At 47.2% G+C, this 26120-nt stretch overlaps 1 protein-coding gene across 2 annotated transcripts in view; it reads right to left on the reverse strand.

The window, feature by feature from the left end:
* MYO5B (myosin VB) overlaps positions 1-13646 on the reverse strand; it is a 335372-nt gene extending 321726 nt beyond the window's left edge. The window contains exon 1 of one of the 2 annotated variants that reach the window (XM_061400147.1): positions 13350-13646. In XM_061400147.1, the coding sequence (XP_061256131.1) occupies positions 13350-13376 (27 nt within the window). In that variant the 5' untranslated portion in view covers positions 13377-13646. The remainder of the gene's footprint in view (positions 1-13349) is intronic. The other variant, XM_061400145.1, reaches the window with a different exon arrangement.
* Positions 13647-26120: the final 12474 nt, after the last annotated feature.

A 26120-nucleotide genomic window follows, 5' to 3' on the forward strand; every position in this document is an offset into this window, starting at 1 on the left:
AAGAAACACTAGTTAGTAACTAACTAGAAACACTAGTTAGTAACTAACTAGAAACACTAGTTAGTAACTAACTAGAAACACTAGTTAGTTACTAACTAGCCACATTAGTTTGTGGCTAAGGAGACATTCATTTTCCTTCTTATTGTTGTTCGATGGCTAAGTCATGTTCGATCCTTTGCAATCCCACGGACTGCAGCACACCAGGCTTCCCCAGGTGTCATTTTCCTTATTTCACAAATAAACATCAGCTTTTATTAGCAAGTGCAGGCAAATTAAGAATGTGATTAAATCTGATGAGACAAGATAAAGCAGTTTATCTCCTTTTAATGCAAGAACACCTCCTTACTACTTATTCATACACCAAATGAACTACTGGACAAGAAGAGCTCAAGGCCAAAGACTACTTTGCAGGGCTGGGCTGTGACACACATCACTGCAGGCAGGAGGTGCTCCACGCAGGTGCTGGCCGAGGGATGCACGTAAGATGGTCTGAATCTTCAGCTTAAAACTGAGTATCATCATTGTTCCTGTGGAGAGAAGCTGACTGAAACAAACTTGATCTGATTTTTCTTCCCTGATTCACTGTTGCCTGTTTTGAAAGCCACCTGCTTTTTTTTTTGATCTTGAATAAAGGATGGAGATTCATTTTCACCCCGACCCAATCATGCAAATATCCATGAGTCTTGATGAGATTGTTAATAACAACTTGAGTTAAGTGAAAAAAAATAAGATTATACTTATTTTTTTAATTGGACAATAATTGCTTTACAATGTTGTGCTGGCTTCTGCCATACAACAATGTGCACCAGTCACAATTATACATATATGCCCTCCCTCTTCAGACCCTCCTCCCTCCAAGATTATACTTTTAAGGTAAGTGATAGCCTTCAGAAGGCAAAAGCAAAAAATGCACGTCATCAAAATTGTGTAAAATTAGGGTATTCAAAAACCAAGGTAGTTACAGTGATATGAGCTTTCATAGCCACAAATGTTGCTTTGCTGCTAACCCATGTTCAAACCTTGTGTTAAGCCTTTGCACACAATGATTTTAAAAAAAAGAAAAACATTTAATTATCTCCTAACAGGGCTCCACATTCCATAGATTTCGGCAAGTGCCAGAGGAAACAGATGGGCTTTCCACCGGGTACTCTAAGCCAAAAGTCGTGCCAACATAACAGCAGACAGCATTACAGTGCAGGTGGTTCCCTGGTGAAGAGACCTTTCCTCGAAGAGCTCCGGCCTGGAAACGGTGAGGGAGGACAGGTGGTCTTTAAACCAGCTCAAGGGCATTTACTGAGTGCCTACAGTATGCCAAACCCTATCCTGGGGAATGTGAAAGATGTGAGCAGAAGATTCAACCTACATCTTCAATGAGAGCAACAGTGAAAACACACAAACCCAACCATCCATTGCACACACGTAAGAAAACACAGTGAAACACATTCTAAAATCACCTACAATCTCAAAGCTGTTTTAAATTTGGCTTTATAACTCATCCTATTTTCTGTCAAATCACCTTTTTTTTTTTATAAGTAACTGATGAAGCACAGTAACAAAACGAATACCCATGAACTAGTCAGGAAATCGAGCGGCCCGCTAACAATGCTGTTCCCACTCCTGCTCCCCCAGCACCCCCACCCTCCCTGGATAACTACTATTCCAGCTGCCCTTTCCCTATTCAAGTTGCCTTTTCCCTCATTCCCACTCATTTTATCACATGTATATCCTTCACCAACACTGTGCATTTTGCTGATTTCAAAAATTCATAAAAATGGTATCGATTCTGCATGAATTCCTCTCTGAAGCCCCTAAGCTGTGCGTGCGTGCTTAGTCATGTCCAATTCTTTGTGATCCCATGGACTGCAGCCCACCTAAGCTGAGTATCACATCAAGTCAGGTAACACGTTCTGAGCACGCTTCATAACACTGGTGGGACTGCACTGGGGTCGGGATGGACAGCTGGCAAAAGGAAGTTAAACCAGAGTCTAAACTGAATGTCTGGGGCACACAAAAGTAGTTGAATACAGTACCATTTACCGGCTCAAACATCTTTCCTTTCATCCTTCCCCGCAAACCCACAGCATCCAGGTTACTATACAGTGGGCCTGACATCCTGTTGCCTTTTGTCTTGTGGAGGCTCTTAAGCCAGGGGACCTGAGCTACTCAGGGCTGACGAGATTCAAAGCCAGGTCTTAGAATTCCAGGCAAAAGGCATCTGGGCGTTCTTGTTCCTTTCAGGATCTCATGCCACTACGTGTTAAGCTTTATAAAGGCAACAGCTCTATAGGAAAATCATTAAGTATCAGCCATGATAGACCTCATTAGTCCTCTCCTAACTTCAGCCAAGGAGAGAAAAGCCTGCAGGGGCCACGTCACTATTAGAATCACTCAAAGGAGGGTAACCGTTTACCGGCCCTGGAATAAATTTTAAGACGAGCGTTATGGGCCATTAACTTGGAGCTCAGATGTATAAGCTTAATCATTCCCACAGCAAATTAGCAAGATCTACCAGCGCTCATCTACACCGGGACCCACACAACTGGAGGAACGCGTTGCATCAAATCTAAAAGCACCATGGAGCTCCCAAAGAGCTTAAGTCCCTGATAAGCACCTGAAGTTATAATAGGAATCCTGGGTCCTGGATGCTGGAGGAAGGGCCTTGTCTCTGATGGCCAAGCTGACATCCTGAGTGAGGGGGAGTTCATTTTCCAAACACCTGTTCAGACAACAGGCAGTGAGCAGGGCACATCCATAAATGAAAACCTTCAACTAAGTCGGGAGGTGGGAGAGAGCCTCTAGGAGTCTCAGATCTGCTTCTCTGGTCTTAGCCCAGAAAGGGAACGAAACGCTGACGTCAAGTATGACAGGAAGGAAGATGTTCAGAAGGCAGATGGAGCCAGGAGGGAAAGCGCCTAGAAAGCGGACAAGTGTCCTGGAATGAAAGGAGGGTTAGATTTAAAATTGAATACCACGTGTGAAACAGATATCTATTGGGAAGCTGCTGTGTAACGCAGGGAACTCAGCTTGGTGCTCTCTGATGACCTGGAGGGGTGGGATGGGTAGGGGGTGTATACTTACGGCTGATTCATGCTGTTGTGTGATAGAAACCAACACAGCATTGTAAAGCAACTGTCCTCCAATTAAAAATAAATTTTTTAAAAAATCAAAATAAGTTACACTAATTGAGTTTCATTTACACCTTCTGCTTGTTACATTTAGCCCTTTTTGAAGATGTGACCCCCCGCCCCTTCGGGGCCTGTATGGCCTGCTGCTGCTGCTGCTAAGTCGCTTCAGTCATGTCCGACTCTGTGTGACCCCATAGACAGCAGCCCACCAGGCTCCCCCGTCCCTGGGATCCTCCAGGCAAGAATACTGGAGTGGGTTGCCATTTCCTTCTCCAATGCATGAAAGTGAAAAGTGAAAGGGAAGTTGCTCAGTCATGTCTGACTCCTAGCGACCCCATGGACTGCAGCCCACGAGGCTCCTCCATCCATGGGATTTTCCAGGCAAGAGTACTGGAGTGGGTTGTCATTGCCTTCTCTTCTGTATGGCCTAAGGAGAGCCAAAAACCAGAGTTTTTCCTTCACGAAGCACAGTTTTAAGAAGCACCAGGATGCCCACGGGGCTGAGAGTGGTGGCGGGAAAAGGACTCGAGCAGCAGGTTTCCTGAGGAGAGAACTATGGTTCAGACCACCTCCCTTGTTCTGTACTCAGAGACCCTCCTTTCTCTCTGCTGCTGGGGGCAGGGCGGTGCCAGTGGAAAGGACCCTTCATGTTAGGGCCTCGTTTATGCACAAATGACGTTCCAGACCCACCTCAATGGAACAGAACCTCATGGAAGGCAGCAGAACAGGCAGCTGGCGTTGGGGTGGGGGGTCCTAGCCTCCTACCCAGGAGGAGTGTAGCTTTGGGCAAGTGAGGCAGAGGTCCCTTGTTTGTAGATGAGGATGATGGAGGTGCCTACAGCATAGTGTTATTGTTAAATGAGTTAATACACATCTCTTAGAAATGACCTGGCTCAAAAGCAGTTGATAAACGTCAGGTAACATAAGTTAGAGCTCAGAGATGTGTAAGCTCCTAAAAAGTAAAGGGAAAACTCATGCCAAAGTACGTTCTTCAAAACATATATTTGTAATATTTCATCCTAAACATTCTGGTTTCCATGACTTCCCACATCTAAAAATGTAATCATTTAATAAGCAAAAATACAGTTATAAACAATGTCTTAACAGGAAAATCAGAGAAAACCACAAATGAACACACCAAGCAGGTGGAAAGATGCTCAACCCTCCAATGAAAGTCAACTTTAAACACAATTAAAACGTTTAGTCTCAGTTTAGAAAGAGGAAGTCAGTGCCAGGGAGGCATGAAGAAACAGACTGTTCTTTCCTAGAGACAACCGGCCTTATCAACGAAGACCTGGAAAAGTGCACGCCAGCAACTCCACCTTCAGGCTCCTATCCCCAAAATACTGAAAGGTTCCAAGAATGCTCTGCAACATTTTTCACAGTATCAAACGACTGGAACCAACTAAACATTCATCAACATGGGAATGGTGAAAACCATAAGAGCACAGCCAAGGAGCCCTGTTATGCAGCCACTAAAACGGCAAACTCACTTTCACATGCTACAGGTGAAAAGGCCATAGTAGATTAAGATTTAAGTAAAAAAACAGGATCATGCCATACATATAAGTCTATATTGACTGCATCTTGACTGCATCATGCGTAAGTCTAAAGCAGTACCGGCCCAACAGAAATGAGGCAAGCCACGTGTGGAAGTTTAGATTTTCCAGTAGCCGCATTATATCCAAAATATTATTTGAACACTTCATCAACATAAAGAAAGCCTAAATGAGACATTTTACATTCATTTTTTGTGCTCAATCTTGGAGATCTGGTGTGTACCCATCCTAGCTTAGGCCAGCTTCACCCCAGGTGCTCAACAGTCACGTGTTACTTACTGGATTTACCCTACTGGACACAGTGGGTCTGGCATACATGTGCAGTTAACAGGAGCTGTCTGGGAATGGGATTACAGAGCCCTTGCCTTTCCTGCATTATATGAATGGTTTCAATAATCATTTGTATTAAACAAAAAAATAAAAGAGCATGGTGAAAAATTGCTTTAATTTTCCTTGAGAGCTGTAACAGGAGACCAGACAGCACAGCTTAAATTTAAAGCTTCTTTCAAACTGTTCTTGCTCTTTCCCCAGGAGGCCGTGGGGATGGGAACCTTTATCCCCACGCCTTGGTTCTCTATTCCTCAGGTAGTTCCGTACTTACAGCAATGCTTCCCTTTGTCTCTCTTCTTACAAACAACATCCCTGCCAGATGGGTTGAGAGAAGAAGCCAACATCTGTGCCATCACTGAAGAGGGAAACAAGCTGATGAACAGTTGCCAAGTGCAGACACTGTGCCAGACACTGTGCCAGGCAGGCACTTCACCTATGTCTGATCACATAAGCCTCCAATAATCTTATAATGCAGGTACCATGACAATTTTTCAGATTAAGAAATCAAAGCTCAGAAGGTTATCTGCCCCAACATGTCAGAGCTAAGAATGTATAACCACACTACCCATATGGTCCACGGCAAGATCGTGGCCACAGAGCCCGAGATTGCCCATCCCAAAGTCATGATCTTATCTCTATTAAAATCATGCTGTAAGACAACTGTATTTCTAAGAGGAAAGCAAATCCCAGGCATCTTTTATTTGCAAGAATGTCAAAACCTCACATTTCTCCTTTAAGCTTGTTCATACATCCTCAATGTAAATATTTCCCCTTAGACAAACCACTGTCATCCCAAACTCAATATCAAAATCAAGCATCATCCTTGCCTTCTTTATTTCTGTCCATCCTCATGGTGGAAACTTCAAGGTCATAAATGACTCTTCTTCCATTGCCTGTATAACCAGATGTTTGAGTTCTAACCTGAGTAATCCCTAAATGACTATAAACAAACAGTGATAAGCACACCAGGCACCCAGATCTTAGTTTCTAAATACCAGTCTTCAATAAAAGGGAACTGACAGACATCACCTTAAACAAGGGATCAAAGTGACACCGCCTGCAATGAGACACTGATATCACAGATCTCCTGAGTTGGTCCATCTCCTGGGAGGAAGGCACGCTATTTCTGCTGTGTTCTTGCCCAAAATTTATAACTTCCATCTAAGCATGGGAAAGCATCAGACAAACTCAAACTGAGGTTCATTCTACAAAATAGCCGACCAATGCTCTCAAAGTGCCAAGGTCAAAAGGAGAAACATAAATTGAGGTCTGACACCAAACACAGGAGACTAGGCAGCTGTGGTGCTAAACCCAACATGGAATCCTAGGTGGGCTCCTGCCAGGGAAGGCCGGTGGTGGGAAACCTACAGGCTTGTAGACAAGCCTGCAGGCAAGTTAACAGTATTGTACAAATGTTCACCTCCTGGTTTCAGTGATTACCATGTACTTATGAAGTGTTAACATCATGGGGATTTGGGAATAAATACACAGAAACTCTGCTATTTTTTATAACTTTTCTATAAAGCTAAGATTTTCATAGAGTTTTTAAAATACTACATGGACAGCAGGTGGATGACATGGACAAGTCATCCTTGTCCATGCTTACACTCACTCTACTGTCTCCTACTGACGGTGCTGTTCCCAGTCTCCACGTGTATCCAATACCTATTCATGCTTCCAAGCCCACCCGACCAACACCGCTACAGAACATCTGTAGCTATGAGTACCTGCTCTCCTCTCATGGCATACGGGGCATGCTGGCTTGTTAACTTTGTGAATTTAGGTTTTATTATCCAATGATGATACAAAATGTGTGTAGACAAGAACATCAGGGTACACACACATAACTCCTCTCACTTTAAAATGGACTGCTTTTTAATGTGGTTCCTGGGAGCCTACTGAATTAAAAAACAGAGGTCATTCAAACCTATCCAGGTTTACCCTGATGATTCCATATGAGTAGTGACACTCTATCATTCAGAGAAGGTGGTGTGTAGACTTATATATTATAAACAGTTTAGTTTATCGCTGTCTTATCATAAAAAATGACAGTATCAAACACACACACATGCATGCCAGAACTTAGAATGTCTATTGAGTTCTACTCAGAGGAGCCCTGGCCCTCCAACAGCAAGAGAATGCCATCTTTCTGCTGAACAAAATAAGCACAGTAATAGACTCCAGCCAGACCTGGAGCTGTCAGAAAGTCTAATGGGTGGCTATCCTGAAGTTAACGAAATGAAATATTGTAACACATCAACAAAAAGGAAATGGGGAGAAACTAGCAGCTGAAAAGCAAGCTCTATCACGAGGCCCAGATGGAGAGACCTGGTGTCAGCACGCAGTTATAAGGAAGTTCACACCCAGCAGGACGTCAGCATGTCAGAGGTGTCACAAGGGGCGGGGGCAATCTCCCAGATAACTTAGCCCTACTGGGTATGAGGCAGAACACATTACACCCAGCGGAGACTCCCAAAGTGTTTGGTACAGCCTCTGATGACACCACCCTAATGGCAGAAAGCGAAGAGGAACTCGAGAGCCTCTTGATGAGCATCAAAGAGAGTTAGAAAGCTAGCTTAAAACTCAACATTAAAAAACCAAAGATCATGGCATCTGGTCCCATCACTTCATGGTAAATACATGGCAGGGAAAAGGGAAACAGTAACAGACTTCATTTTCTTGGGCTCCAAAATCACTGAAGACGGTGACCACAGCCACACAAAAAAAAGACGCTTGCTCCTTGGAAGAAAAGCTATGACGAACCTAGACAGTACATTAAAAAGCAGAGACATCACTTTGCCAACTAGGGTTCTAGTCAAAGCTATGGTTTTCCAGTGGTATGTATGGATGTGAGTGTTGGACCATAAAGAAGGCTAAGCACCAAAGAACTGATGTCTTTGAACTGTGGTATTGGAGAAGACTCTTGAGAGTCCCTTGGATGGCAAGGAGATTGAACCAGTCAATCCTAAAGGAAATCAACCCTGAATATTCACTGGAAGGACTGATGCTGAAGCTGAAGCTCCAATACTTTGGCCACCTGATGCAAAGAGCCAATTCACTGGAAAAGACCCTGATGCTGGGAGGGCAGGAGAAGAAGGGGATGACAGAGGATGAGATGGTTAGATAGCATTACTGACTCAGTGGACATAAGTTGAGCAAATTCTAGGACATATCAGAGGACAAGGAAGCCTGATGTGCTACAGTCCATGGGGTCGCAAAGAGTCAGACACGACTGAGCAACTGAACAACAACTGCTCTCCAGGATGTCAGCCCAATCAGGGAGACATGGCGTGACACACAAACTATCAGAGCAAGCCTGCTCAGTGCACACCAGTTACAGGCAGGCAGAGAACATGCCCTGGTTATGAACTGGTTAACAATTTGCATGCAAACTTGGGAATTCCTTTTTTTTTTCCATGCCAAATTTTAAGATTTTTTTTTTTTTTACTTCTTATTTTGTCCTGAGGTATAGCTGATTAACAATGTTGTGACAGTTTCAGGTGAACAGCAAAGGGACTCAGCCATTCATATACATTTATCCATTCTCTTCCAAACTCCCCTCCCATCCAGGCGGCCATGTAACACCGAGCAGAGTTCCCTGTGCTATACAGCAGGTCCTTGTTGGTTACCCATTTTAAACAGAGCAGTGTGTACATGTCCATCCCAAACTCCCTAACTATCCCTTACCCCCATCCTTCCCCCAGGCAGCCGTATGTTTGTTCTCTAATTCTGTGCGTCTCTTTCTGTTCTGTAAATAAACTTGGGAATTCTGATGGTCATCAGCAGAGCCAAGAAGGGCCCACTGGGTTTGCAGGCCCAGCTGGGCAAGAGGAAAAGAAACGGAGTGACAGCTAGGGATGCAAGGAAAGCAACAGGTGAGGCAGAGAATGAGGCCGGGAAGGAAGACGGGAGTGTGGGACACAGAGCCCTGAGCCAAGAGCCCTGGAGCTTCTCAGCACCCACCCGGCCAAGCCACCGTGGCGCTGGGTTCATCCAGGTTCCCCACGTTGGACCCTGGGATGAGGATCCCTGTCTAAGGGCTTGATCAGGCAAGGCTCTCAGGAAAGGGGAGTGGGGCTGTGAACTGGGGGAGGGAAGGAAGCCCCCCAGGGGTGTGATGGTCAGGAAAGTCCTGAGTGGAAGCACTTCTGCTCAGCCTGTGCAGGAGCTCTGGAAACAGCATGGGCCTCACGGAGAGCCGCCCTGTTCCCAGAGCTGGAGAACTGGGAGCTACAGCTCTTAGACGCCTGTTGGTTAAAGGACTGTCCCCCGCAGGGGCAGGAGGGACATCACTTCTCAGGCTCCAGGAAGCTTTGACAGAGACCCAGGAGCTGAGTGCTGGAGGAAGCAAGCGCCAGGCAGCGTGCAGGGGGCGGTCCAGGGCAGACGAAGAGCATAACAGCAGCAGTTCATCAGGCCTTCATATCTCTACCAGTGGGCACCAGGAGAATAGGAGCCTCTTGCTGCCTTCCAGACCGATACCTGGAGAAGCCTGTGTCACCCGATGCACAGGTTAAGAGCCAGTTCGAGAACACCAGCCCAGAAGCACAACTTCTATTTTCCAAAGGACTGGCCCCAAAATAGCGCCCTTCATAAGGGCCCCCTGAGCTCAAAGCCATGGCTGACACACACAGGGCGTGTCCACTAGTAAAGTCACTTCCTAGCAGCATTCAAAAGTCCCCCGCTCAGACACCACCTATCAACAAGAAGCCAGGCAGGAAAGGGAGTATTTGAAGGTGCTGGTGTCAGCCTGGTGATTTCCCCAGCTGCTCAGTTGGTAAAGAATCCGCCTGCAATGCGGGAGACCTGGGTTTGACTCCTGGGTTGGGAAGGTCCCCTGGAGAAGGGAAAGGCTACCCACTCCAGTATTCTGGCCTAGAGAAGCCCACGGACTATATAGTCCACGGGATAGAAAACAGTCAGACACAACTGAGCGACTTCACTCTCACTGCTGGCTAGCACCAAAGTAGCACACTGAAGACCACATGATTTGAGAGAGCAGTGTTTAAATTTTTCATCCAGAATAACCCTCGTATAGAGAAGGGTTGCATTAATCAGCCTGAAAAAGAGGTTATGTATTTTATACTTTAAAAACCAGACTATTTTCTGCAACTACCATAATCAAATCATGTTTACTATGGTTAGGCATGTTTGGACATCTTCCTGGGACCTGGGCTAATTTGATTTATAAAAGACTGTCTTTTCCTGTGGGTTGGAAACAAAGTACTAACACTTGCCACATACGTGCCACTTGTGACGAGAGCCCATCATTAGCTCCACCTTTCTGTATGGGCGGTGCGGCTGACTCACTTTGACATAACCCTCGAAGCGTCAGACATGGACTCTCACTCTCTTTTCCCATTGAGGAAAACCTCAGTACAAAGAAAGCAATTTCTTAAAGGTGAGGTGTTGGGTCTTCTGAAAACAAGAGTGCCTTTGTCATTGGAAATGCCCTCCAGCAATAACTAAAATCATCTCTCCCCTCCCCACAAAAAATGCCACATATCATATAAGCCTCCAGTTGCAGAGAACGGATAGACAAGGAGAAGAGCAAGAAAACAGTAATGTGGAAGGAGGAGAAGAAAGTCTTTTCTTGGGTAACTGGGAATAGATCAATCTACCAGGTTCTTACCTGAAACTATTTACAGTACTTACAGGCTAGTTTATACACTTAAATAAGCATCTCACAGTCCAATAACAACATCTTATACCATGTCACTAAAGCAACAGGTATAATCAATAATGGCTCTAAAATTTCCATCCCACGCATAAATGCTGTTGGCATAATAGATCATTATTTCCATCATGCATAATATATTAAAGTGTGTGCCTGGACCCAGTGTTCCTCACATTAGAAAAGCCCACTAGCAAGTTAAAAATAAAAAAGGGAACATTGGCTACTTTGATAAATACACTAAAATAAACGAATCATCTTCCCCAAGAAACAAAGTGAATCTAAGTCACAGACACGGTTTCTCTGTATAATTTATGATTTCATATGCACACTGAGACTCCAGCCTAGCGAGTGGGATGGTCATGGTGAGGAAACAGCACAACTGCTCCTCATAGTAAAACATAAGTGTTTCAACTCTTCCAGAAAAAGTAACAGCTGCTCAAGATGCAATCTGGTTGGAAGCTACTGCGTGGGCCACAGAAAAATCTCAATTTGAGATTCATAAACCTAAAACATGATTAAGAACAAGAAACCCATTAACAGTGAGGTACAGTCCCCGGGCCTTAGGGAGAAATGCAAAGACTGCTTTTGGACTAAGAATGCCAAACCCTCATACCAACGAAGATACTTTTCTTCTTAAGCACCTTGAGAGCCCTCGCAAGACCTTTTCTTTAAGAACTGTTTTTGTCCTTTATTATCTATAAGTCAAGAGAGAGTACACTGGAATTTTAGCTCAGACTCTAACTCATCATTTCTAATAATTAACATGCAATATATTCATTTCTAACTAAAAATCAAATTGAGTGTTTCCCCTGAAAAGTATCTTTAAAAGCATCCCAATGTTCTTGTTTTTCAAGATCAGGGCTCCAAAAATTAAGGGTTTATTCAATTGTCCATTAGCTTGTGTAATACGGCAATTAGTTATCATTTGATAAAGTAATATAGGATACGTGGCAGGGATATTCGGTTGAGTCACTCATTTTACTTGGGAGTACAAGCGGTATTTTCGTGCACTTTCGTAAGGTTCAGAGCTTTACACTCCAAATTTTTCCCTGCCTCGCTGGTTTCCAGCCTCCCATTGAGGTACCAGATAACCCGCTTCAAGAGAAAGACTGAAAGCTGAAGCTTAGAGGGCTCCTCCCAAGACTCCCAGTGGTCAACAGGATGGGGCGCTCTTCCAAAACCAGAAACGCCAGAGTGCACCCCCCGGCTTCAGGCTCACACCCTGTCTTCCCAGAAGCGGTCTTTCATCAGCGATCGCGGCCGGCACCCCTGGGGCTGGCGGAGGTGCACCAGGTGAGGGCGACCCCGCCCCCAGCCCTCTTACAGACTCCACTGCCAACCTCGTGTCATCTGGGCTCCGCCACCCCCCCCCCCCCCGAGAGGGCGAGGGATGAGAAAAGTCCTCAAACGGAAAGGGGGCGGCCAGCCCACGGGGCTGAAGGGCTCGCCCAGGTGCGGGGCAACCGCGAGAAGTCTCCAGGTGAGGATGCGGAAGTACCTGTCCCTCCCCCGCCCAGACCGGTTGGCCCAGGCGCGCGTCCTGGGGATCACACAGGGGGGCGCGCCAGGCACCCCTCCGCACACGTGGACAGGTGGGCACCAGGCACCGGCAAACGAGTCCCGGCCCCAATGAAGACAAACCGGCAGACGACGTGTCGGGGACATCCAGAACTCAAAAAAATATTTTAAGGGGGGATGGGGTGCGAACGTACAAAAGGCCCCTCACCCCCTCACCGTCCCCCGCGACGGCACCAAGCGCAAACCCGAGGGGGCCCCGGCGGCGGCGGGCGCTGGGGGGAGCGGCGTCCCGTCTCTAACTTCAATCGCGGCAACTGCTGCGGAAGCCGGGCAGTCTCCGGCTCGCCGCACCTGTTCTCCCGACTCCGAGGACCGAGTCCCGCACATCCATTCTGACCTTGAGGACAGCCTGGAAATCCCACACTCCACCCCGAGGGTCAGCAGCACTCCCACCCCCTCCCCGCAGGGACTGAAGCCCACTCGGGGCCCGCCCGGAGGGACCACCTCAAAATACCCACCCCGCGGCGGAGTAAGAAAGCGCTCCCCGCGCCCTCCCGAGGTCCCCCGAGCATCCTTAGATCCGCGGCTTCCCCATCTCTTGCCGCCGCGCCCCGCCCCGAGGTTGAGCCCCTACCTTTTCTCCCCACTCCGCAAATGGAGGAACATCCTCCCGCCCCGAATTCAGATCCTTTGGCATGCTAGAGGGTCACCCCCCGAATTCAGGGTTCCCCCTCTTTGGCACGCGAGAGGGTCGCCCTCGGAAGATCGCGCTGCAGAGCACCGAGGTGGGGGTCCCCAAGCAGGGGACCACCGCGGGCGGCGGGGTGGGGAGGGCGGTCCCCGCGGCCCGGACTCCGAGCCGGACGGTGCCGGGGGCTTCGGCCGGACTGCGCCGGGGCGAGGACACCTACGGCAGGGCGTCGGGGAGCCGGGGTACAGTCCTGGCCGGGGCGCTCCCGGAACAGCCAAACTTTCTCTGCCACCCGAAGTTAGGGGCTCGGAGGCGGCGCGGAGCTGAGAGGCTCCGAGGAGTCGCCGGCGCCCCCACGCCCCGGCGGAGCCGCGGGGTACCGAGCCTCCGCGGGCCGCGCGCCCCGCCGCCCTCCCCCGCGCGCCGGGCTCGGCGCGGCCCGCGCTCACCTGGCTGTAGAGCTCGCTGACCGACATGACCGCGCAGGCCGGGCCGAGCCCGGACGCGGTGCCCTGGGCGGGCGGAGGTCCCGGCGGCTCTCAGTCCTCGGCCGGCCCGTCCGGCGCCATCTTCTGCCCGAGTTTCTCGGCTCTTTCCCCTCCTCTCCGACCTGCCCCGCCGGCTTCCTGGAGGCGCCGCGGCAGGCTCCCTGTCTGCGGGCGCGACCTTTACTCCCGCGGCGGCGGCGGCGGGCGGGCGGGGGAGGAGGCCGCGGCGCCGCTCCCCGCGCAGGTATGGGAGGCGGCGCGGGCGCGCCGGAGGGAGCGGGCGCGCGGCCGGTGCGCCGCCGCCGCCACCGCCGCCTCCTATGAGCCCTACGGGGGCCGGGCCCGCGGCCGCGGGGTCCCCGGGGCCGGGGCGGGGCCGCGCGCGGAGCGATCGCCGACCGCCCCCTGCCGGCCGCCGGGCGCGCGCGGGGCAGGTGCGAGCCCTGCACCTGCCGCGCGCGCTCCGCGCGCGGACTGCGCCGCGGGAGGCTGGGCGGGCACCCAGAGGAGACGAGGAAAGCAAAACACAAAGAGGAGGAAGAACCCGAGAAGGGAAAAGAGGAATAAAAAGGAGAGACGCCTGCGGCCGAAAGGCTTCATACATTTTTCCTATGGGTTTTCCCTGGGCATTAACATTCCCATTATTAACATTCAATTATGGGTAGCCTGTTAAAGACGATTTGGAGGTACTCGAGATTGCACCAAACAGCGCCCCGCGCTGAAATCTGAGCGCAAGCAAAGTGGAAGTCGAAACTTTTCTCCACCTTTGCAGATTTCACCCACAGCTTCCAACTAGGCTCCCGGCCGCCCCACCGGAGAACTGTTTGCCTCTCTGGGAAACCTCACATTTCCCCCCTCCCTCTCACGCACTCCCAGCCCCTCTGCCGTTCTCTGTCTCATTTACTTTGGTCGCGTCTGCCAGTGACACCTAGCAGCTTTGCGCTCTCTTCGGCTTCCAAAGAAAAGCAGAAATCTCAGCCAAAAAGGAAAAGAATTGGCAGGAGTCTGTAAAGGGAGAGCAAGGGCTGTAGGAGGAGACGCGGTCTTCTGGCTTGGCTTTCGTACCTGAATGAGGGATGACTTCTGAAAGCAGTTCTCAGCCAGAGCATCCATGTCTGCGGCTCTTCCGGAGCCCCACTGCCTGGCGGGAGATTCTTAGACCCATCTCGTTTAAGACCTTCTCGCTTGGAAAGCAGGATCCGCATTTAGTCCACCTGCCGCCATTCTCAACCATGCCTCCTCAATGAGAATTACCCGGGGAGCTTTAACAGTTCCTCCGTGAGGAACACCATTTGGCGAAGGGTGGGATCCCAGTATCTGAAGTTCCTCCCTAATTCTAAAGAATCATACTTCCAGGGTTGACCAGTGCCAATGACCTAAGCTTGGACGACTCTTCTTGGATCTGAAAGGGAGCTCCTGTCTTGTCTCTCTCCCTCAAAAACCTGTCTGCAGAGTGTCCTTCCCTGTATTCTGGTAGTTCTTGAAGTGTGGGCCCCAGGGCCATTAGCATCACCTGGAAATTTTTAGAAATACAAAATATGGGGCCTCATTGAGGACCAATCAGAAAGGCTGGGAGTGGGGCTCAACACCTGTGTCTTCACATCTCACCGGGGTCCTTCCCTCTCAAATAAGAAAGTCTCCTTGCTAAGACTCAGCCCTAGTCTAGTCCCTCTGTAATTCACTGGTTCTCAACACTTTCTGCACACTGGAGTCACTTTTACAAAGACAAATGCCTGGATCCCACTCCCAGAAATTCTGATTTGACTTGTCTGGGGTGCTGCCTGAGCAGAGAGATTTTTAAGCATTTTCAGGTGGTTCTAATGACAGTCAAGGTTAAGAGTCTCTGCTCTCATTCCTTCCTAAGCAGTTCCCTCCCAACCCCATCCTACTGAAACTGCCGTCTCTGTCTCAGCTTGGGGTGGGAGCTGACTCTCGCTATGTTGTTGTCCCCCCTTGGCCTCTCTCATTTTTCTCCTCTTGTTTTCCCGGCTTTGCTAACCACACCTTCTTCTTTCTCTTCCTGAATAAAACTGTGGCCCATTTCCCAGATCTCAGCTTTCTTCTCAGCCACGCCCCCATCTCTCCTCTTACCGCAATGTTAACTCTCCAATCCAGCTCTAACCTCTAGACCCACTTCTCCACCTGCCAGGTAGGCAATGCTAGCAATCCCTCTAAGCCCTTGGACCAACCTGAGACTCACGTGACCATCCTTTGTCCCCATCCCCAACCCAGGTCCAACTTTCTGGCTTCCATCATACCTGGCATGAATTAAAAGGTGAGTTCATGCTGACTGAGCTGAATCACGTCCCCGAGGAGGCTCCTACTCTTGGCCAGAACTTTGTGGACGTCTAATGAAGAATTAATGCTTTTGAACTGCGGTGTTGGAGAAGACTCTTGAGAGTCCCTTGGACTGCAAGGAGATCCAGCCAGTCCATTCTAAAGGAGATCAGTCCTGGGTGTTCTTTGGAAGGAATGATGCTAAAGCTGAAACTCCAGTACTTTGGCCACCTCATGCGAAGAGTTGACTCGTTGGAAAAGACCCTGATGCTGGGAGGGATTGGGGGCAGGAGGAGAAGGGGACGACAGAGGATGAGATGGCTGGATGGCATCACCAACTTGATGGACATGAATCTGAGTGAACTCCGGGAGTTGGTGATGGACAGGGAGGCCTGGCATGCTGCGATTCATGGGGTCACAAAGAGTCGGACACAACTGAGAGACTGAACTGAACTGAACTGAATCCCACAATCAGATATAGGCTTTCCCTCCTTGGAATAATAATAAAAACATTTGAAAACTTACTTTGTGCCAGGAAAAAGCATTTGCCAAGTGCTTTACTTCTGCAATCTTGTCTGAGCCTCAAAGCAACATTTTAGAGGAGGTTCAGATATTAACTCTGTTTCATAAGTGAGCAAAGTAAGGCTGAGGGTGCTCGGGAGATGTTCTAGGTCAGAAAGCCAGTACTGAACTCAAACTCTATCACACTCTAGAGCCTAAGCACCTGCCAGCAGTTCCTGAACCTTAGTGGGAATCAGGATGAAGGGGATGCCGGGGGATACTAATCCTGTTGGTCCATGTGTGTGCATGCTTATTAAGTACCCTAGATGGTATAGGGCTCATACTTTTAAGAAGCACTGCTCTGTGCTCCATGGTTTCTCAAAGTAAAGAGAAGACATTCATTGTAAGTGACTTGCTCTCCTTCCTGACAGATGGGGCTTTCCATCACATACAAATGAGGAAGAACTTTGAACTTCCAAAGCATTCATCTGCACTGCACCCTGTAATATGTGTGTACTAATATCCCTGTGTGTGTGTGCTAAGTCACTTCAGTCATGTCCAACCCTATGGACTGCAGCCTGCCAGTCTCCTCTGTCTATGGGATTCTCCAGGCAAAAATACTGGAATGGGTTTCCATGCCCTCCTCCATGGTATCTTCCCAACCCAGCGATGTGACCTGCGCCTCTTACATCTCCTACATTGGCAGGCAGGTTCTTTACCACTAGTGCCACCTGGGAAGCCCACTAATATCACTGACTTCTCAACACTAGGCTCTAAGGCAGGAACAACACAGACCCATTGCCTTGCTCAAAGTAGAACTCAAGAAATAGTAGGTGAATTGTGCTGGGCCTAGTGGTTTGAGTCTAGGAAAGGTGATGGGGTATCACTTCCATGGTTAGGTTATAAGACTGTGACTTTGTCTTGCTGGACTTTTCTCTAACATTTTTCATATGTTTGCTCCCATGAAGCAAGCTAACCTATTGTGAGCTGCCCTATGGAGAGATTCATGTGACAAGAAACTGAGGGTAACCTCAGACCAACAACACTCGAAAACTGAATTCTCCCAATGCTGAATGAGTGAACTTGGAAGCAAATTCTGCACTAGCCAAGGCTTTAGACTTGACTTGAAGACCACAACCCCAGCTGACGCTTTGATGGCAGACACGTGGGACACCCAGAAGCTGAGGATCCAGAAAAGCTGTGTCTAAATTAAACTGTGAGATAATAAATGTGTATGGTTTGAAGCCACTAAGTTTTGGGATAATTTGTTACACAGCAAGAGGTGACTGAGACAATCACATACAAAAAGGATCCTCGGTGATTGTCCCACTGGCACGAACTTCATCCTAGCGATTTCTCCCCTCCCCTTCTCGGTAGGTTGGTTTCCCAAATATTCCTACCTTCTAAGGCAGCATCTTCAAACTGTGGTCTGTGGTGCCCTAATTAATCCAGGACTTTTCAAGGAGCCACTAGTCCATAGTTTGTTTTAAGAAAATCAATTTCCAGATCCTATATGTCCAAATTAACTCTAAACATGACTTTGACAAAACAAGCCTGCAGTTCGACAGCTCATTCTGAGATGGTCCTTCTCACTTCTTCTCTCACTTTGCAGAAGAAAGCACATTTCTCAGTCCTCCTGAGTGATGGGGTGGCCCTTTCCTTGGAAAGCAAGAGCCTCCAGGACATCAAACCAACGGACACTCGGAAGCTTTGGTGTTGAGAATGCCTGACTCTGACGAAGGGGCCACACGGTCTGGGCAGGTTGGGTGGTTTCCAATTCTGTTATCAACAAAACTGAAGGAGGAACTAAGCCATTGTCACCTGACAGGTTATTAACAATAATCTTTTGATGGATCACCATGTGATTTTTGGCAACTCAGAAGAAATTCAAAGAATTGAGGGACACTGTTCTAACAAAACTTTCTTTCCCGTCTATTTATTTTCGTAAGCAAATACAAAGCATTTATATCTATAACAAAAATACAGATTTTTGAAATTGTATAATAATACAATTTGTGATCTTTCATTTCAGAATAGTTTTAATACTTGACCACTGCAAAATTTTTTAATATATTAATTTATATACATATTTTTGTTATAGATAAGTATCACTGGTGGTTATTAAAGGAGTTTCTAGCATTAAAAATGTAGGATAAAATCTTGTAGGGAAAGTGGAATAAATTCAGATTCAAGGGAAAAAAAAACAACAAATGATTTAAAGAACTTGTGTGGTTTTTAAATGGGCAAGGGAACATATCAAATTGCCATGGCAGTTAGAGTCCATTGGGTTCACTTAAAAGAATGATACAACAGTTTTATTTTAAGCTGACAATACCTAAAATATGCCAGAAATTACATCTTTTCCAACTACTTAAACTTCTTAAAATATTAGTTATTAACCTAAAAACATGGGAAGACATATACATGGTTTTTCAAAATTCCTTTAGAGTTTCAGAACAAGAAAGTCTGAAGCCCACAGAAAGAAGGGTGGTTTCTTCCACAACCTCCCAAATTAGGTCTTTATTAGCAGCTCAGGATTTAAAACGGTGTTAAGAACCTAATGCTGTGGAACACTTTCATCTCTGCAGTTTATTCAGTGGTCATCTCCGAGTCCCTCTTGGGGCAGAACAAACATTTTTTGCCTGTTCTGAGTTAGCACCTCGCCTGTGCAGATTTAGGCCGGGACTTTTCTGTCACTACTTGACAGGGAGAGACGGACGGAGACACAGACCCCAGCCTGGATTTCCCAGTGGCCACTCCTCCAAGGGGTGCAGGTGGGTGGGGATGAGGATGGAAACCGTGCCATGTGAGGATGGTGGAAGACCACTGGGGTGTCTTGATTTGGGCACGGGAAGACTCTGGACGCTGAGGACTGGTGAAAGACGCGGCTGTCATAACCATTTTCAAACACTTGAACATCCGTCATGTTAAAGAGGGTTAGGCTGGGTCTGCTTGATGGTGGGCTGCCGTCTATGGGGTCGCACAGAGTCAGACACAACTGAAGTGACTTAGCAGCAGCAGCAGCTTGATGGAAATCAGACCACGGGGAGAAAGTCTCAGGGTGGCAGATATCACACAGCCATGAAGAACAAATACAACTTCCAATGAAAACCATTTAAGAGAGGCATCTTGTAGAAAAGTGAGCTTGCTACCCCTGGGGGAATTCAGGCAGAGGCTTGATTATCACTGAGGCTTGATTATCACTGCCAAGGATGCTGTAGATTCTGCCGCTGGGTGAGGGGCGGGCTGCACCACCCCTGGGAGTCCGTGGTTATGCCTGGCTGACTGCCCCCCATACATCTGGCTCTTGACATCAATATTCAGAGCTGTTGCCATGTATGCTGTATTGATAACCTCAAGCAAAGAAAACCTCTGGCTCAAAGCTTGCTCCCGGGAAGACTGGACAGCAGGGCTTTACAGCTCGGTTAGTCCTGTGTTTCCTTTAGGAGGTTTTCATTTGAAGCTTGACTTTAACCCTAAATGGGGTGTCCTACTGGACATCCTGTCTGCTGCAAAATGGTTGGGTTTTTTTCTAGAGGGGAAGCCAGAGAGAAAAGAGTGGAATTTATACTTTCCCAGAACCTCCAACACCTCTGCTCACAGAAGCTGTTGCAAGACTCAAGAGCTTTTGAGTAAATAACTATAATGACAACCACCCCCCACCACCCCTAGGGTGGAGTGACCAATCTCTTGGGGCTTGGATGGACAAAAGAGAGGAGAGAAATGAGGTGGCGTGGATGGGAGAAATACAAGGTAACTCCTGCAGGCCCACAGTCTGAATGCCCCTAAAGTAACCCTGAGCCCCCAGTCCACCAACCACTCATCATGTCAGGTCACTTGCTCTCGGGTAGGCAGCTGCAGGATCCCTTTCCAGGGACACAGTATAGTTTCTTCCTAGCATCTTGGCTCGGAGAAGGCAATGGCACCCCACTCCAATACTCTTGCCTGGAAAATCCCATAGATGGGGGAGCCTGGTGGGCTGCGGTCCATGGGGTCACTAAGAGTCGGACACGAATGAGCGACTTCACTTTCACATTTCACTTTCATTCTTTGGAGAAGGAAATGGCAACCCACTCCAGTGTTCTTGCCTGGAGAATCCCAGGGACAGGGGAGCCTGGTGGGCTGCCATCTATGGGGTTGCACAGAGTCGGACACAACTGAAGCGACACAGCAGCAGCAGCAGCAGCATCTTGGCTCCCTCTTCTGGACACTTTTCCCAGCTAATTTTATTTTTGCCTTTTCTCTCGCTTTCAGTATTCCTTAATTTTCTGATCTTCCAAAGTCATAACGGGAAGAGCCTTAAAGAGATCAATCTCCAACCTTCTGATTTTATAAAAGAAAAAGCAAAGCTTCTAGAGGAGACAGAGCCGCTCAGAGTCACACTGCTGGCTGGTGGCTGGGCTGCTTTTGGCCGAGACATTGCTGGGAAGAACTGGGAAGTGGATAGGCGTTCACAAGGCCCACTTTCATAGCAGAGAATGTCACTCACAATCGCTACACACCTGCCTTGCTCACAAAGCATACCCTTCACCCCCACTCACCCATTGATAAAATTGAACCATTAAACTGAGATCTTGCCCTGGGGGGAGATTATCTTGTGTTCTGAGATTGAGAGGGAATCAGAGCCTGAGGTTGAGCTGAGGATAGATCTCAGGGCTTGTATTAATTACATAAACCTGTGAATTCATAAAAACTGCCTGGAATATGCTATCTGTTTCCAAATTCTACCCATCCTCTACCTCCATGATTCTTGGGCTTGGCTATACACTAGAATCACATAGGAATCACTTCAAAAAGGCTGATTCCAGGATCTCCAGCTGAATGGTCTTTTCACTCCCAAGCACTTCTAAAGCAGAGCTACCAAACCTCCACTCTTGGCCTCACCAAATGTCCCACCTTCTCTGTGAAGCCTTCCTCCACTATATGGATACACTGTCTGTATCTGTATTCATTTCGTTACCTGGGATTGACAATATCTTTAATATACTTTTTTCACTTTAATATCCTTTTTATGTATATATCCTATGTATGATGAATTAATATTCCAAGTAAATATAAGCATTATTTAAAATATAAAATGCTCACTGTCTGAATTTTTGACATACATAAAATTTAAAGACAGTTTAATATTTAGAGCTTTCGATTCTTTGCTAAACTCTCTCATTTCTATTAGGTAAAAATCTGCTTGACCACATCCCATGATTCTTTGTTCTGAAGGCCAAAAGGCTTTGGTTAGAGACTTAGTAGAGACTCTGAATATGTATTTATTTTGCCTTTTAATTCCAGGGGTAGCTAGATAATTTGCTATCAAGAATTTACATCGCAGGGTGGTCAGTTGGCATATCAGAAAAGGCCACATCCCATACACAGCCTGCAAGTCCTTCTGTTATTCACATCTCAGTCAATAACCAAGTCTCGGGTAATTAGCAACTAATGGACATATGAGTTGTTACAGGTTATCTCCCAGGAGCTCACCAAGGACAGTCCTTTTTTGGAATGTATAAGGTTTCAACACCGCAAGCCTGCTGACTTAACCCTTTCCTACGTGCTGTGCCGTGTTGTGCTTCGTCACTCAGTCATGTCCGACTCTTTGCGACCCTATGGACTGTAACCCATTTCTCTGTCCACAGGCATTCTCCAGGCAAGAATACTGGAGTGGGTTGCCATGCCCTCCTACAGGGGATCTTCATGGCAACCCTTTATTATAACAATCCCCAAAAGATAATTTACTGTTTTTCTTAATCTGGCTTTAATGAAGTAAACCCAATCATTAATAATTTCAAATCTACCTCAGGAAAAAATTAACTATTAAAGAAATACATTCAGTTCAGTTCAGTCGCTCAGTTGTGTCCGACTCTTTGCAACCCCATGAATCGCAGTACGCCAGGCCTCCCTGTCCATCACCAATTCCTGGAGTTCACTCAGACTCATGTCCATCGAGTCAGTGATGCCATCCAGCCATCTCATCCTCTGTCGTCCCCTTCTCCTCCTGTCCCCAATCCCTCCCAGCATCAGGGTCTTTTCCAATGAGTCAACTCTTCGCATGAGGTGGCCAAAGTATTGGAGTTTCAGCTTTAGCATCAGTCCTTCCAAAGAAATCCCAGGGCTGATCTCCTTCAGAATGCACTGGTTGGATCTCCTTGCAGTCCAAGAGACTCTCAAGAGTCTTCTCCAACACCACAGTTCAAAAGCATCAATTCTTTGGTGCTCAGCTTTCTTCACAGTCCAACTCTCACATCTATACATGACCATTGGAAAAACCATACCCTTGACTAGATGGACCTTTGTTGGCAAAGTAATGTCTCTGCTTTTCAATATCCAGGTTGGTCATAACTTTTCTTCCAAGGAGTAAGCGTTTTTTAATTTCTGAAATAAAGATCTGACAGTGCTGGGCTGGGCCAGATTAGAGCCTGAGGCCAAAGGAAAAATGCATGTCTGGCCTCAGACTCTAATCTGGCCCAGCCCAGCACTGTGAGATCTTTATTTCAAAATTTAACATTTCCTTCCTCGAGAATTACATGCATTTTTCCTTTGGCCTCAGGCTCTAATCTGGCCCAGCCCAGCACTGTCAGATCTTTATTTCAAAATTTAACATTTCCTTCCTCATGAATTTTTCGCACGAATCTTGATTTTACAGATAACATCATGATTGCTGAGTTTTTTGGTACCCCTTAAGCTTGAGAAACCTATATGCAGGTCAGGAAGCAACAGTTAGAACTGGACATGGAAAAACAGACTGGTTCCAAATAGGAAAAGGAGTACATCAAGGCTATATATTGTTACCCCGCTTATTTAACTTCTGTGCAGAGTACATCATGAGAAACGCTGGGCTGGAAGAAGCACAAGCTGGAATCAAGATTGCCGGGAGAAATATCAATAACCTCAGATATGCAGATGACACCACCCTTATGACAGAAAGTGAAGAGGAACTAAAAAGTCTCTTGATGAAAGTTAAAGAGGAGTGAAAAAATTGGCTTAAAGCTTAACATTCAGAAAACGAAGATCATGGCATCTGGTCCCACCACTTCATGGGAAATAGATGAGGAAACAGTGGAAATAGTGTCAGACTTTATTTTGGGGGGCTCCAAAATCACTGCAGATGGTGATTGCAGCCATGAAATTAAAAGACGCTTACTCCTTGGAAGGAAAGTTATGACCAACCTAGATAGCATATTGAAAAGCAGAGACATTACTTTGTCAACAAAGGTCCATCTAGTCAAGGCTATGGTTTTTCCAATGGTCATGTATAGATGTGAGAGTTGGACTGTGAAGAAAGCTGAGCACCAAAGAATTAATGCTTTTGAACTGTGGTGTTGGAGAAGACTCTTGAGCATCCCTTGGACTGCCAGGAGATCCAACCAGTCCATCCTAAAGGAGATCAGTCCTGGGTGTTCATTGGAAGGACTGATGGTGAGGCTGAAACTCCAATACTTTGGCCACCTGATACGAAGAGTTGACTCATTAGAAAAGACCCTGATGCTGGGAGGGATTGGGGGCAGGAGGAGAAGGGTACAACAGAGGACGGGATGGCTGGATGGCATCACTCGATGGACGTGAGTTTGGGTAAACTCCGGGAGTTGGTGATAGACAGGGAGGCCTGGCGTGCTGCGATTCATGGGATTGCAAAGAGTCAGACATGACTGAGCAACTGAACTGACTGACTGAAGCTTTACACCCAAAATTAGTCCCTCATTCACCACATCCTGGTGCTGGCCCCATAATCATCAATGGTGTTGCTTCTCATTTTTTTGCATTCATATTCGATTGATTTTAACACTCTTTCATCACATTATAGAACTATATAAGTCATAAGACTAGGATATACTAGGCCAACTGTTACAGTAGCATAGGAAATCTACTATTTTTTTTTTTTTCACTTTTAAAAATGTTTTTGTTTTCGGGACTTCCCTGGTGGTCCAGTGGTGAGGAACACTGCCTTCCAGTGTGGGGAACACAGGCTCAGTCCCTGATTGGGGAACTAAAATCCCACATGCCACAAAGCAGCTGTGCCTGCAAGCCGCAACTACCGAGCCCCCCAGGCCACAGCTAGAGAAAGCCCATGCAGTGCAATGAAGGCCCAGCTCGGTCAAAATTAAAATAAATACATCAGATTTTTAAATTTTATATTGGCGTATAGTTGATTAACAATGCTGTGTTAGTTTCAGAAGTGCAGCTAAGTGATTCACTTACACATACACATGCATCCTTTTTCAAATTCTTTTCCCATTTTAGGTTATTACAGAATATTGAACAGAGTTCCCTGTGCTATACAGTAGGTCCTTGTTGGCTGTCTATTTTAAATATTATTGCTTCTCCTTTTTAGAACCTCAAATAGCACCAAATCAGAAAGGCCTCCCTCATCACCCGGCCTACAGTCACACCCTCCTCTTTCTTTTTATCAACTCATACTCTGAAGTTGCCATATTCATTTTCTTATTGCTTCCTGTCTATCCCTTCCTCCCAACCAATATAAGCTTCTTAAAAGCAGAAACTGTGTTCATTTTGTCCACTGTTGAACTCTCACACTTCAGCAGAGTATCCCTTACATAGTAGATGCTCAGCAGATAGTTGCTTTGAGCCTCCACCTTGGGGCTGGAGCCTTTTTGTCTGGATGGGCACAGAGAGCAGGTAGCCAGGTGAGGGTCCCTATCCTGTGACTGCCAAGCTGCCCTCTGTGGCTTGGGGGGTCCAGTAGATCAAAGGACCCACAGAGACAAGTCCAGAGGCTTCCACTGGATGCTAAGGAAGCCTCTGCATGAGTGTGCACATTCTCGTGCATTTCAGTCAAGTCCGACTCTTCACAACCCTGTGGACTGTAGCCCACCAGGCTCCCTGTCCGTGGAATTCTCCAGGCAAGAATACTGGAGTGGGTGGCCATTCCTTTCTCCAGGGGATCTTCCCGACCTGGGGATCGAACCTGCATCTCTCTTATGTCTCCTGCATTGCCAGGCAGGTTCTCTATCATTGTCCCACCTGGGAAGCCCAAGGAAGCCTCTAGCTATTTCCAGTTGTACCAGTTTAACACGAAATGTTTACAAAGCACAGACAAGTTGCGCTCATATTCAAACTTCATGTCATTCAAATGAGCTGCGTGTAAACTCTCCAGCCTCGCAGAAAACACCCCTTTCCTACCTCCTCTGACCTTATTAAGAGGTACTTTGGCCCGTGGTGTGTCCTGGGAAAATGATTCATCCTTTTCTAGATTTGTGTTTCCAGGCACCTATTGTTAAAATATGAACACCTCTAAAGGAAGTCATGAGCAAGTCATCAGAGGGGAATGTTTGCATTCTAATGCCTTTGATTCTGAGTCTTGTGTTGCCTTCCGCTCTTGCTCAGTTGATACTGCCATTCTTTGGGGGGCCCTGAGCCCCTTCCTTCTCCTTCTGGCCTCTGCACGTTTCCTAACGCCAAAATCTCTCCTTCTGTTCCCTAGATCTGCCCATGCACAACCTCTGAGGACTTCCCGTCTCACTCAGGGTACCAGCAGGGTCCTTGCAATGGCTACGCCTCTGCTCCCTCCCTCCCCGACTCAAAGTTTGAAGTTTCCTTGTCAGAGCACAACTTGTCTGTGCTCTGTAAACAGATCCTATTAAAAGGGTACAAAGGAGAGAGCTAGAGGTTTCCTTGGGCTGCCCGGGTGGTGCAGTGGTAAAGAACCCGCCTGCCAGTGCAGGAGACATCAGCGACGGCAGTTCGATCCCTGGGTCAGGATCCTTCCCTGTGCCTTGCTTGCTGTCCCTAGTACACCTCCCAGCCGGCCTCTCTTGGATGCCTTTTCTGCCTCCATGGTTTTCACCCCCTCACCCCCTCAGGGCTTTTCTTGTGAGGTCTTCCTGTCTATTTCATTTAAACTTACATGTCGCCTTGTCACTTCATATCCTGCCATCATTTATCTTTCTCTATGCCATTACTACAGTCTAGCATAATCTATTTTTTCCATATTTATTTGTTTAT

The sequence above is a fragment of the Bos javanicus genome, chromosome 24 (assembly GCF_032452875.1).
Source record: "Bos javanicus breed banteng chromosome 24, ARS-OSU_banteng_1.0, whole genome shotgun sequence".
Lineage (NCBI taxonomy): Eukaryota > Metazoa > Chordata > Mammalia > Artiodactyla > Bovidae > Bos > Bos javanicus.